Raw genomic sequence first — 12717 nt, forward strand, 5'->3', positions numbered from 1 at the left:
GTACTCACTTTACGTACTTGAGTAAAAGTACAGATACTTGTGTTAAAAAATACTCTGGTAAAAGTGGAAGTACTGATTAAACTTCTTTACTCAAGTAAAAGTAACAAAGTACAGGCTTGTAAATTTACTTAATGTATAAAAGTAAAAGTAGAAACCACTTTTTTCATGCCGTTGCCTACATTTTAAATGGATGTCTGCCAATAGGACTAGATCTCCGTTGTGTTCATTTTCAATCATCTTGTTGTCCATACTACTATGGTAACGCCACCGCCACCAAGCTGCAATGATTTGCCGCCAATGAATACCACCGAATCTGTCGATTCATCTTGTAGTGGTGCGTCAAATGCAACGTAGATTCCCATCCAATTAGATTGAATTTGGTATTGATGACGTGAAAAATAATAACGGTAACTCCATTGAAATGATTCAAAACTAAAGTAACGAGCCAATTTTTTAAAATGTAAGGAGTAGAAAGTACAGATATTTGTGTAAAAATGTAAGGAGTAGAAGTAAAAAGTTCCCATAAAAAAAGTAGTAAAGTAAAGTAAAAATTTTAGAAAAATCTACTTGAGTACAGTAACGAAGTATTTGTACTTTGTTACTTCCCATCTCTGCAAGTATGAAATAAAATAGATGATGTAGGTCTTACAATAATAGAAATGATGATTAGAAAAATGTTCACTATTTTCTGTCAAAACAAAAAAAAACATGAGTCTAATATCATGGCAACTCCAGGATGGCATCAATTACAGTTGAAGACATTTCCCAATAAGCATTGCTGGCTTTTCTTTTTAGGATATTTAATATTCTCTGGGATCAGACTGAAGAACTGCGAATCCTCCAAGTGACACCAAGAGGACACATTGAGGATGAAGCCCAACCTAGAAAAAAGCCATAAACAGCAAACAAAAGGAGCCCGTCTGCTTTAAAAACACAGTTTCTTTACATTTATACAAGCAGAATTTATTGAAAACATTAATAGCAACCCTCTCGATCAGCTTAAGGGCCCTGATGTAATTAGTGAATCCAGACATCAACTGTTACAGAGTTAGAACAGCAATATCCTTAAGCAGCTATAAAATCTGGTTTATCATTAGGCACACACAGGTTTTGTTTACTTGATGGGTCAGATATTCCTCACATACTCATCGTCTGGTAACTATTCCAATCCAGCTAATTACTGGACCCGGTGTGAGTCCCCACCAACTCTGGACCTCCTCCTCCCTGTCCACCCCTGCGCTCAGCTCTGACATGGTGGATGCCGCCCGTTGGGTTTCATTCTTGCCGGATGCCAGAAGCAAGTTCTGTGTCTCAATTAATCTCTGGGTTTCTAATGGAATGCTTCCCTACAGGATGAGGCCCATCTCCGAGGGGGCTGCAGTCAGTGCTGTCGCTGAAGCTGCTCTGATTGCCTGAATGCACTCCCGGCTTTGGCGACACTGCAGATGTCTGCTAATTGTGGTGATTATGGGGAGCGGAGGGGGGTAGGAATACGTAATGAATTTCCCATTGCTTTCATGCCTCGATCCTTTGGTTCTGCGCATCTGCTGTAAAAGCAGAGCATCCGCGGAGCTTGGAAACGGACAAAAGTGACACAGTGGATAGGGCTCTGGCTTTTGGATGGGCAGCCTTTCCAGCTCCAAGTGCTGCCAGAATGGGCCCATTTATTCTCTTGATTGTCTGTATTGCTGATACAATTGATATTCTTATTCCTGTACTCCACGTTCTTAGTTCCACACTTCCTTTAGTCTTCACTTTGGGTTCGCTTTCATAATGTTGCTTCCTTTGGCCTCTGTTAGATATACAATGAGGATATGTAGGAAAGGAGGAGAAGCAGAGGTGCTGCAATATTCCAGAAGACACAGATCCCAACAGAAGGGCATTTATTGATGGACAATGGGTAGATATAGAAATAGGAGTTACTGTCAGGTTGTGTGGAGGTTTGAAGAGGACCCAAATGCAGAGACAGAAGGACGCAGATTGCTGATTTAATGCAGATCCAAGGCAAGAGAAGCAAAGACCAAAAACAAAATACATAAAACCATAAAACCAGGAGACGTCAGAGACAACACACATGAGGAGCCAAGAAACAACGAGAAACCGCAATTGGAAACTGCCCAAGAAGGGTTTGAATGGGAAACTGAACAAAGACTGGGCTGAACAGCTGACAGGGAGCAGGTGTGGATGGATGCATCTAGATGGGAGCTATGGGGAGGAGACTGACAAAAGGGGGCGTCAGAGGGCAAACAGGAAATAAATAAAAACTCAAATACAAATAGAAAACAACACAAATGGAAATGAAACCAATGAAAACTCAAAAAGAAAACTTAAACAGAATCAAAACGATGACAGTTACAATGTAGTGAGAAGCTAAATCATGACTGATCTACCTTAGATGGTGGCAAACATGTCAAGATGTTGTTATTCAAAGTCCTCTGTTAATGTTTGCAACTTATCTGTCTTAATTTTCTTATCTTTCTGTCAAATAACTGTAACTGCATAGTTATTATTTCTTTATACGCACTTCTTTTAGGTAAATCAAGTTGTGTTTAAGTGCGTAAAACAGTGTTTTCATTGTTGAACTGTCACATCCTGAAGAGCTGCCACATTTTGATACATCCCTTCTTTAACACACTCAATCAATGTATTGTATTTCATTGTGAATTATTATAAATTACATTTTGTAATAACACAATAGGACATCTCACAAACATTATTTTCTCTTAGTCAAACTACTATAATAAAGAAAAAACAAACAGTTGTTTGAGTGAGCGGGATGTTTGATATTCTTCATTGGTTCCTCTCCCTGGGTATTTCAACCCTTTGATCAAAATCCTTGAAAAGTTGCTTGGCTTCTTCTTCTGAAGAGCGGGTCTTCCTGGGAGCATGAGGGTTTTTCTTAGTATCTTAGCTGTCCCTAGAACTGAACCTTTCTGGACTGAGGTGTCTGATGTTTCTCCAGGTATCTGTTGGAGCCACTTCTCCAGTGTGGGGGCTACTGTGGGGTTTCATATGCTGTATATATCAACACGAGCCGGCTTTTCAAACTCCTCCTACAGCAAAATATGAATTTATGCTAAGGACAAATCATAGGATGCAGAATATGATGTTAAGAAATCCACTGGATGTGTTAACCTCACAAAAACTTGACTTTTTATTTACATATGAATGCTGTATTTGTTGGACCCAAAAATCCGATTAAATCAAACATCTCAGAGTTGGACTGAAGCGTGAAGCCCATGTGGTGTTTGGAGTTGGATTAGTCCTGCATGTTTACATTCATTCTCACGCATTTTCTCAGTCTGTGTGAGTTTATAAAATCCAGCTATTGGCTAAGACTTGATAGAAGCTGAAGGTGATGGTTAGGAGAACAAAAAAATTTTTCTGACAAAATGGAATTTCTAAGCATAACATAAAAAATAAACCCTAAAAGCACACATGTCTGTGTGCAGTAAAGCTACACAAAATGATGCAAAAATACCTTTAACCTTTTCATGACATGAGGACCCAAATTTGGGTCCTCAGCACTCGCCCCAAGATGGTTTTTAGACCTGTAACATATTCTCTGGGGTCTTGCCTTTATTTTGATACCAAAACAATTAAAATAAACTCTGTAGTTCTTGAGATATATTCAATTCATTTTGGGCATGTTATTTTCAAGCATATTTCTCGAAAACAGGCCTAGTGTCCAAGAGGTTAAAGCATCATAGCTGTACTGTATACGATATAAACACTGCAAAGAAGTTTCTAACCTGCACTAAATGATAAACAGTTATCTAAGTCCTATATTCAGGTTATCTCTGCCTTTTATATTTTCAATAACTATTGTGTGCAGCATAAAAAGTTTCAGAAGGTAAAGATTTAGAGTACAGTAGAATAGAATAGATTAGAATAGAAAATCCCTTTATTGTCCTACAATGGGGAAATTTAGGCATTACAACAGCAAAATATTATAGCAAAAAAGTGGTCACACAAATGTGGACCTTAAAAAGTCTATAAAAATAACAGAAAAAGTGAGAAAGGTAGTCAACTTCTAAAGGAGCCATTACTAATTTGTTTAATTTAGACGGCTGACACATGACAAAACCAACTTTTTCAATAAATCCTTTGCTGTTTAGATCAAAATAATCAGTTTGAGTGTTTTTCCGTTACTGGAAAGGCCGCTTATTATCTTTGTTTTAATTGCAAAGTAGAAATGCATGCAGACTATTTAATTATTTCTCTGTGTATTAGATGTCGTATCATTTTCAGGGACAATTGCCAATTTATTAGATGTTTTTTTCTGATATTGTGCAACCCCTAATTTATAGCTCGGAGTTCAATTGCCTAACAAGACAATTCAGCAAACGGAAAGTTTCACATCGTTAAACATCTCATCGGAGCGTGACAGAAATGTAGATTCAGGTTTAATTTTATCAAAACAGGGATTGTCTTTTATGTTTACTACTCTTCTTTGCAATATGAGGCCGTTTGTTTCTTCTTGGTTCATTCACTGATTTGTTTAGTGTGCCGTAATGAACTCCACCCTGTATGGGCAGCAGTCAGCATGTGGGAGTTAAAGGTATTAGGCAAAGCAACCTGTGACTCCAGCTCATCCTGGGATTTTTTTTATGTCGCGCATCAATTTGTTACTAGATCAATAAATTAGATGCTTTTCCCATGTTTCTTCCTTGAGACAAGATTGATTGAATTGCTTGGTTAGATACAGAACCAGGGACTGTTCTCACGGGACATTAAAATATCCAAACGGCTCTATTCTTTGTAAACTTTGTAATGTGGAACACACAATTTTAAGAGTATGGATGTACAGAACCCGGTTTTAAACTTTTCCACATTTTGGTTTGTTGCAACAGGAAACATTGATGGATTTAATCAGCATTTCATGTTGAAGATCTTCAAAAAAAAGTGCTTTGATGTAAAGTGAAATGGTGTTTTAATCTAGAAGTACAAAATCTCTTGATTGTTTTTTTTTTTTTTTGCATTCAGACCGTTTTATTCTGATAATCCCTGAAAAAAATCCAGTGCATCAAACTGCATTATTGGTCCACTTGCCAGAGGTTTGGTGGAGGAATGTTAGAGAAAGAAAAGCGTCTTATAAAAAAAAGAAATAAGGTGGATGGAGTGAGGAGAAAAATTAAATTTAAATCAAGTTTAGGTTAAAAATTTATATTTCAAATTTTGAACATTTCTCAAAGAACTGTTCAAACGATCATGTAAATATAAAATATTATAATAAACCTACCAAAACATAACTACACTATGTTGGTCTATAATTACACACTCTTATATTTGATATTGTAACATAATATAATATCAACTGCAGTTAAAAGGCACCGTGAGGGACGGGCCACATAGCTGACCATTCTGATTAATACAATAGTCCTATTTAATCTTCTATAAGTAATGACAACAATAAACATGACATTTTTTTGGTATTTTAGGATTGCATGCTAATTAATTGATGGTTAAGTTGAGCGGGTCATGGGGACTTTGGGAATTTCTGCACATTCTGCTCTTTGTGCTCATCGTACCACTCTGGACACTGAACTGGAACAAATCATACTCATACATTTAGCATATTAATGAAGCTAAATATCAGACATCCTCTTCCCCTGTGCTGCAGATTTGGGCATGGCTGATTTATTGTGGATGTGCTTTTTCAAAGCAAGAGTTAGCTAATTCCTCGGGGGCGAGTGCCCTTCCTGTCACACTGATCAAAGACTTTTCCTTGATATGAGCATAAACTGCTCCATGCCCCATCACCATCAATGTCTGCGCATGGGTGTGAGTTTGTGTGTTTGCAGAGCCGTGTGTGTGTTGGATTGTGTGAGGTGAGGTAGAAACGCTGAGAGTTTTTATTTGTGCGCACATGTGTGTGTTTCCATCCCCCCATCACCAGAGGCTGTATTATGCGTTGTTGTTGGCGTGGCCTACATGCTTATCCAAGCATGCTGCGGTGTGGTACAGTACACACGTCTTCCCATCCCCTCTGCCCTCCCCTGTCCTGTCCGCAGGCCCGCTTCATTTACGTTGGCTCCTGAATTAATCCCAGTTAACTGTCACATTAGCTCAAATCTGTTGGTCGGCTTTGTCAACAGCATAAACTAGCCTGGGTACGTGATATCGTAGATTATTTTTGCTTTGCCACATTCTGCTTGTATGAATATATTTAGGATAGCCAAACCTGTGTCTATAGATGACCTCTGTCTTATTAAAGCAATGCACATATTTCGTTTTTGTGTCGTCTTGCATTTAACTGACCCGCAGGTGTCCTTTAAAATGTTGGCGCTGGGGTTCAATGCTCTTGCATCTTTGGATGCTTGCATGCTTGCATGTATATTTTCTATTTGAGTCTTTGGAAAAGTTTTAAGAAATTAAAACATTTTGTTTTGATTTTTTGTGATTCGTAAAAGTCTTCTTTTAATCGGCTTTCTATGACTTTCCCATATGTGCTACTTTGTGCAGATCTGCCACCTGAAATCCCGACACGTTTTATCAAAGTTTCCGATTTACTGCGGTGTGGCATTGATCTTTTTTTCATCCCCTCCTCTGCATCTTTCATTGAGCACCTCTCTGTCTCTTGCTGCTCATTTACAATGGATGTGCAGAATGTGCTTGAGAGATGCACCAAGCGGGTGCCACAGGAGAGCGCATCCCCCACTCATAAGTCTTTCATCCTAATCCCCAGTCCCTGTCCAAGAAAGGGCCTCCTTTTCACTCATCTGCCCCAAAGCCTCTTTTTGTGACCCCCCTCAGTCTCTCTCCCACGACCAGAAGCCATGCATGCTAAGACAACGAAATACACGCGTGCATTGTCGCCTATAGTCAGAAACCACGTGACTGGAGAGTTGTTCCCGTTTGCACAACATTTTTTTTTTTTTCCTAAACCCCCTCCCCCAAAAGAAAGCTCGGGTCAAAACATATTTGCTCCAAACTGTGGAATGGAGGATGTTTAATGCCAGGATATGCAGAACTGACACAGCCTCTTACTATATGTTTTTGCCTGAAGGTGGAAGCAGATTTACTGCCAGGCTGACTAACACAGCTGCTGGGGGAGCATGTCTCTCGTTAAAGGAATTGTCCTCAATAGAGATGGACGTTTGGCAGCGAGTTACGTAACTGACTGGGGATCATCTCCAGGCGGTGTTGGTGTTGGGATTTGGTGTGTCAGACTGTGTTGTGCATGCCTGTGTGTGAGTGTGAGAAAGTTTTTGTGCTGGAGTTTGTGATTCACAGCACTTACAACAAAGTAAGATATAATCAAATACTCTTTAATTTTTACGACCCAATGTTTTTCTATCCTTCTATTCTACAGTTTTGAATAGGACTTTTTTGCAGACATGCAATTCCCTTCATGTTCATTTTCATCATAAGGCATGCAGTAGCACGGAATTTAAATTATTTTGGGCCGATAAAACCTAAAGACTTTGCCGTCAGATGGCTGCCAGCAGGATATATGTATGAAATTGTCCTGTTTTGGATTTTTATGCATTCATTTTTATCTCTTGATTTTATTACATTATATAGAGACTAAACAGCAGCTAAGAAACAGAACATAACAACTGACATGACAGAAAACAGTCAAAATGATCTAAGAAACCTGGCAGTGTATTCAAAAATAACCCGAGTCCATGTGTTGATCAGTTCTCCTGATTATTGTCAATAGGATCGACCTAAAGATGCCGGAGAAATATGAGAGACACCAGAGGCAAAAATGCAGCAGAGGGAACACATAATGTAGAAAAGTCACGCTACATTTACTTCATGAAAAGGAGCCCTGACTAAGTACTAAGTGCATGTGCAATATTGTTCTTGTATAATATTCTAATTTGGTATAATATTTTATTTGGGGTCTTTTTTATTATGTAATGAATAGTCATTATAATTAACAGAAAAACACTTGATATCTAGTATTTTGTGTGTAATAAAAATTAAAAAAAACACGGGTTGGTTAAATGTTTGTGTTTATGCATTTAGCAGTCGCTGTTATCCCAAGGGACTTACAAAGACACAATGTGACAGTTATCAACAATATGACAATATGTTATTACTATGTCATTACTATGTCATTAGTATGACAAATACTTTTACTGAGTATTCTGTTAAATGATAAAAAAAAAAAAACATTGCAGCATATGGAGATGTATATATCTCTAATTTCATTGTCCTAAACAGTTAAAGACATTTAAGTTAAAAAAAAATGCTCCTGTTTCAGTAAATGATCAATAGTTTATGTACAGTTAAATAAGAAAAATGAAGTTCTGAGCAGGCTTGGTGTGCTGCCAGCTGCTAAGAAATCTACACACACCTCATATAAAGTGACTCTAATCCTGTATATTGTAAACATATCGCTCTGCTCTAAGCACTCAAGGTTGAGAGGCTCTCTGTCTGTGCTGAGTTCAGGGACTCTATGTTGGCTTGCTCTCCGCCTGGTGTGACCCCACCCCTGGTAAATACAGGGTTGGAGGTTTCCTCTCTGGATAAAAATACTCCAACTTCTTTACAGAGAGAGAGAAAGAGAAAGACAGAAGCAGATGGGGGGAAGCAAATTCCTTTTGCATGCACACCCATTATGCCCAGTGAGCTCAAGATTTACACTCTGCCACTGCAGTACCTCTATATATATGTGTGTAATCTTTGTAAAAAGAAAACAGCTGACAGAGAATCAGTCCGTCTTTAACCTGTAAACACAAAGTGTGCTGGGTCTAGAAAAGTCAGACAATAAATAATTGTCCTGCTTTTTTTTTTTTTCATTTTTGTCCCTCTTGAACTACCGTACCTGACTCAGTGTGACATCAGCATTGTGCTGTTTGAGTTAGCTTTACACTGACAGAGACCTTAAACTGCAACAGGTAGAGATTCACTGATGGGCAGGACTCCAGAAGCCTGCAGAGACCCAAGAAGAACCTTCTTATATTCTGGGAGATCCAACTAGAGCTTCTAGTTAGGAGAACCAGAACGCAGAACAGAGCAGGAAATCGCTCTCTGACTGACTTCCTTGTTTGAACTAAAAGCAGATCTGCTATCATGGCTCCATTGAAACCATGCCTGTGAGTAATTACTGAACTTTGATCATCTTAATGACAAGAAAGCTACACAATGAGCTTTGTGGAGTTATACCTCTTTTCATGCTCTTAAGTTTAAAAAAACAAGAATCCATTTTTCTTTGAATACCTTTATAGTTCATCTCACTTCTGTTTTCATCTCTCTTTAAAGAAACAAGAATACCCAGCAAACGGTACGCCTTTCTGCAGCAGGCCAGCGTTTTGATGATCCGAAAACAACACAATTGGAGAATCAAATGTGATTTAGTTGACCTCTTTTCTCTTTTGCAAACCAGTTGCCACCTAAGTCTTTAGAATGAATGATACAGGACTGGAAAATCAAAGGACGGGACTGAGAGAGGTCTTTGACATTCTGGTGAAAACACCTTCAGAGCGATTGCGCAGCTTGACTTTCCAGCTGGGTGAGTCTCCTGAAGACACTCTCGTACACGCTTTGTGTCTCACCATCCTCCAGAGTCCGGACCGCGCCCTGGAGAAGCTCCGGACACTACAGGACGACCCCCTTGCTAACCATCTCGCTGAAAAATGGCAATCGGGCGAAGGCCAATTAGATGATTTTGGAGATCATTGCAGCCAATTTGAGGCCAAGACGGGAGAGTCCCTGACATCGCTGGCTAAAGTTTTTAAAGTTTTATTTGACCAAAGGTTGTGTGACTCAGTTCTGAGGAATCTTGCTTACAAGAGAGCCCTTTCTAATGAATGCTTTAAGACAAGTTCTCTGGGATATAACAATTTTAGAGAGGAAGCCAAAGCTGTATGCGGGCCTCAGTTTGCGGAGTGGATGTGTTCCTCCTCTGATCTCAAATCAGAGTTTTCGCTCGATCCAAACAGATACCTGAGGGAAGAAAATGCAACATTAAAATTTGCTGTGTCTGAGGATGAGTCTGCAAAGGCTCAGTGCCTCCCCAGCCCTCTGGTGGACAGTCCCTCTGAGCTTTCATATCCCTCTCATCTTGAGATAAGTCTTCCTCCAACAGATTCTTTTAAAGGGGACAAAGCATTTACAGAAACGTCAGGAAACCAAATACTGATAGCCCCTTCCATCCATCCTGTTAGTGGAAGTCAAACTGAAAATGTTCAATCAACAGTGCCTCAGCACACACCAGCTGGAAGATCCCAGTTTGGAGGAGAAAATGAAATTAAGACAGATGAAGCATCAATGAATACATTTCAAAGTACCAAAAGTGCAACTTACCCATACAAGGCCAACAGTGGGACCAAAGCAACACAGTTGGCTTCACAAAGTATTCTGCCAAATATTTCCGGTTTAAAAAGCCCAAGTGAAAGCAAAGAAACTAAAGAAGAGGAGGAGGAAGAGGAGGAGGAGGAAATATTTTATGCATTTGTTATCTTGCATGCTCCAGAAGATTCAGATGTGGCGGACAGCATGAAGGAAAAACTTGAGGCTGCCATCGGTACCACAGGGGCAACGTTCTCAGATGAGTTTGCTGTTCCAGGAAAAAGCACTCTGAGGTGTGTACAGGACGCTGTCAACAACTCTGCTTTCACCATCCTGCTGCTCACACGCAACTTCAACTCACAAATGCTGGAAATGAAGACCAACATCGCCCTCATCAACTCCATACACAATGAACACAAATTTAACACAGTCATCCCACTGCTGCCTATGGACAACTGCATGCCCCGACGAAGTATTCCCATCGCTCTGCAGACACTGGTCCCACTGGAGGAGAAGAGAAACTTTGAAAAAAAACTACAAAAGGTTTTTAATAGAGCAAATATTGAGAGACAGAGAAAGATCTGGACTGAAGAGCTGAAAATCAGGAAACTCAAACAGGAAAAAGAGAGGCTGAGGCTTCACATGGAGCAAAGGCTCGTTCTTGGAGCCAGTGTGCAAAGAGAGCAAGATGGTGGGGTTTGGTGGCCACAGCATTCTAACATTCACATTGAAAACGCAAATTATGTCATGATTGGGAATGACTCTACTATGACTGTGGGCAGAGGTGGCAGTGAGGATCAAGACTGAGAATGGAAGGAAGGAAGGAAGGAAGGAAGGAAGGAAGGAAGGAAGGAAGGAAGGAAGNGTGGGCAGAGGTGGCAGTGAGGATCAAGACTGAGGAAGGAAGGAAGGAAGGAAGGAAGGAAGGAAGGAAGGAAGGAAGGAAGGAAGGAAGGAAGGAAGGAAGGAAGGAAGGAAGATCTTTTCTCAACACTAAAATTCTTAAAGTTGGAACAGCTTTGTGTTTCTACTATATTTAAAACTAAGCTTGAAAAGCTAAATCAAAATAGTCAAAACAGCAGTTCTACACTGCAGCTATTTTGGCTTAAATGGGGAACTTCATCATCTTTATCATCATAAAATATAGCGAAAGACTGCCATCTAGTGACTGTGATTGGATTTACAGTCTCTGACCCATTCAACTGTACCAACTCTGTTTGGCCAACAGGGGGCTCTGCTGTCATACTTTTCTCATTGACAGACTCTTTTCCTTCTGTTTCGGGTGAATAAAATATTGTTTGCAAAACAAAAGCTTGAGTAAGTGTGGTTTATTATATGAGATGGATCAAACATGTTTTAGAGCAAAGTGGGGATCAGGAACCCCTGGGGAGGTGGCAAGGCATCAATGAGGGGCTCACAAGATGGGGGGTTTAAGCATTGTGATTTAATCTCTAAGGTACATGGAGGTCCATAATATATCAGAACATATAAAAATGTGAACTTTCCCTGAAATAAATAGATTAAAACTTTATTAATTTAACTAATACATTATTCAAATGTTAAACCTACATTTAAACTGTAAAATGCATCATTAAGTAATTAAATGTAATAAAAAATAGTATTATATGTAGTTTATAAAATATGTAATTACTTAACTTTATAAATGCATAGAGTGAACTAATTCTATGAATTTATAGGTGGATTTTTTAGAGGAAAATATTTCCATTGTTCTTACATGTGGCGTAATGAAAGTTGTCTGCTAAAATGAACGGAAACTTTACAATATAATAACCTTAAATTTATGCACTGCTAGAAATCAAGGATTGGATTTTATCATAGGTTAATCTAATCAAGAGGGAATGTTCAGATCTTTTTTTCTTGTTTTACAAATGAGACGCAATGTTTTCATCTGTTACAAACAAATTATCAAAATCTTTATGTAAAATAGAAAATTCTTAACATTTTGCATGAATTATGCCAAAAAATTAGATCTGCTGCACATGCCTGGAGGGAAGAAAAGGAGTTAATTTCCTAACAAACTGACAGATGTCCACATCCCCTTCAATCCACTAAAAGGAAAGAACCAAAGACAAGTAAGTATTTTATACTTTGATGATGATCGTCGCTGAAATTAGGTTTGATGAGGCATCACAGAGTTGGCACATTTCATTTTGTCTCCAACTTGCACATACAAAGAAAAGTATTCAAACTTCTTCTGACATAGAAAAAGGATTTTACACATGTTTAATATAGGGTAGGACTACTCCATGTTACTGCTTGAGTGAACTTTATCAGCAAGACACACCTGCACAACAAAATCCCTTTTGAGCCTGTGGTGGAGCAAAGCTCATACCTATGTTTCAGCAGTTTTGAATTCCCCCATGAGCTTTCTAATTATGCTGAAGGGGAGGATGACTGATACAATCACCCATGTTGATGTGACCGTTCATACTGAGAATGTTCCACAGTATG

The 12717-nt window shown here is 39.1% G+C and overlaps 1 protein-coding gene across 1 annotated transcript; it reads left to right on the forward strand.

The window, feature by feature from the left end:
• Positions 1–8801: 8801 nt before the first annotated feature.
• On the forward strand, positions 8802–11103 carry LOC107092307 (TIR domain-containing adapter molecule 1-like). Its single transcript, XM_015386689.1, has 2 exons — positions 8802–9050; positions 9217–11103. The coding sequence occupies exon 2, from the start codon at positions 9361–9363 to the stop codon at positions 11050–11052; it is 1692 nt and encodes a 563-aa protein (XP_015242175.1). The 5' UTR covers positions 8802–9050; positions 9217–9360; the 3' UTR covers positions 11053–11103.
• Positions 11104–12717: the final 1614 nt, after the last annotated feature.

This window comes from Cyprinodon variegatus, unplaced genomic scaffold (assembly GCF_000732505.1).
Source record: "Cyprinodon variegatus isolate N-32 unplaced genomic scaffold, C_variegatus-1.0 Scaffold374, whole genome shotgun sequence".
NCBI classification, from domain to species: Eukaryota; Metazoa; Chordata; class Actinopteri; order Cyprinodontiformes; family Cyprinodontidae; genus Cyprinodon; species Cyprinodon variegatus.

What these genes read in the sequence shown, in the direction of transcription:
- LOC107092307 (XM_015386689.1), top strand. Translation starts at nt 9,361, where the DNA reads ATGAATGATACAGGACTGGAAAATCAAAGGACGGGACTGAGAGAGGTC.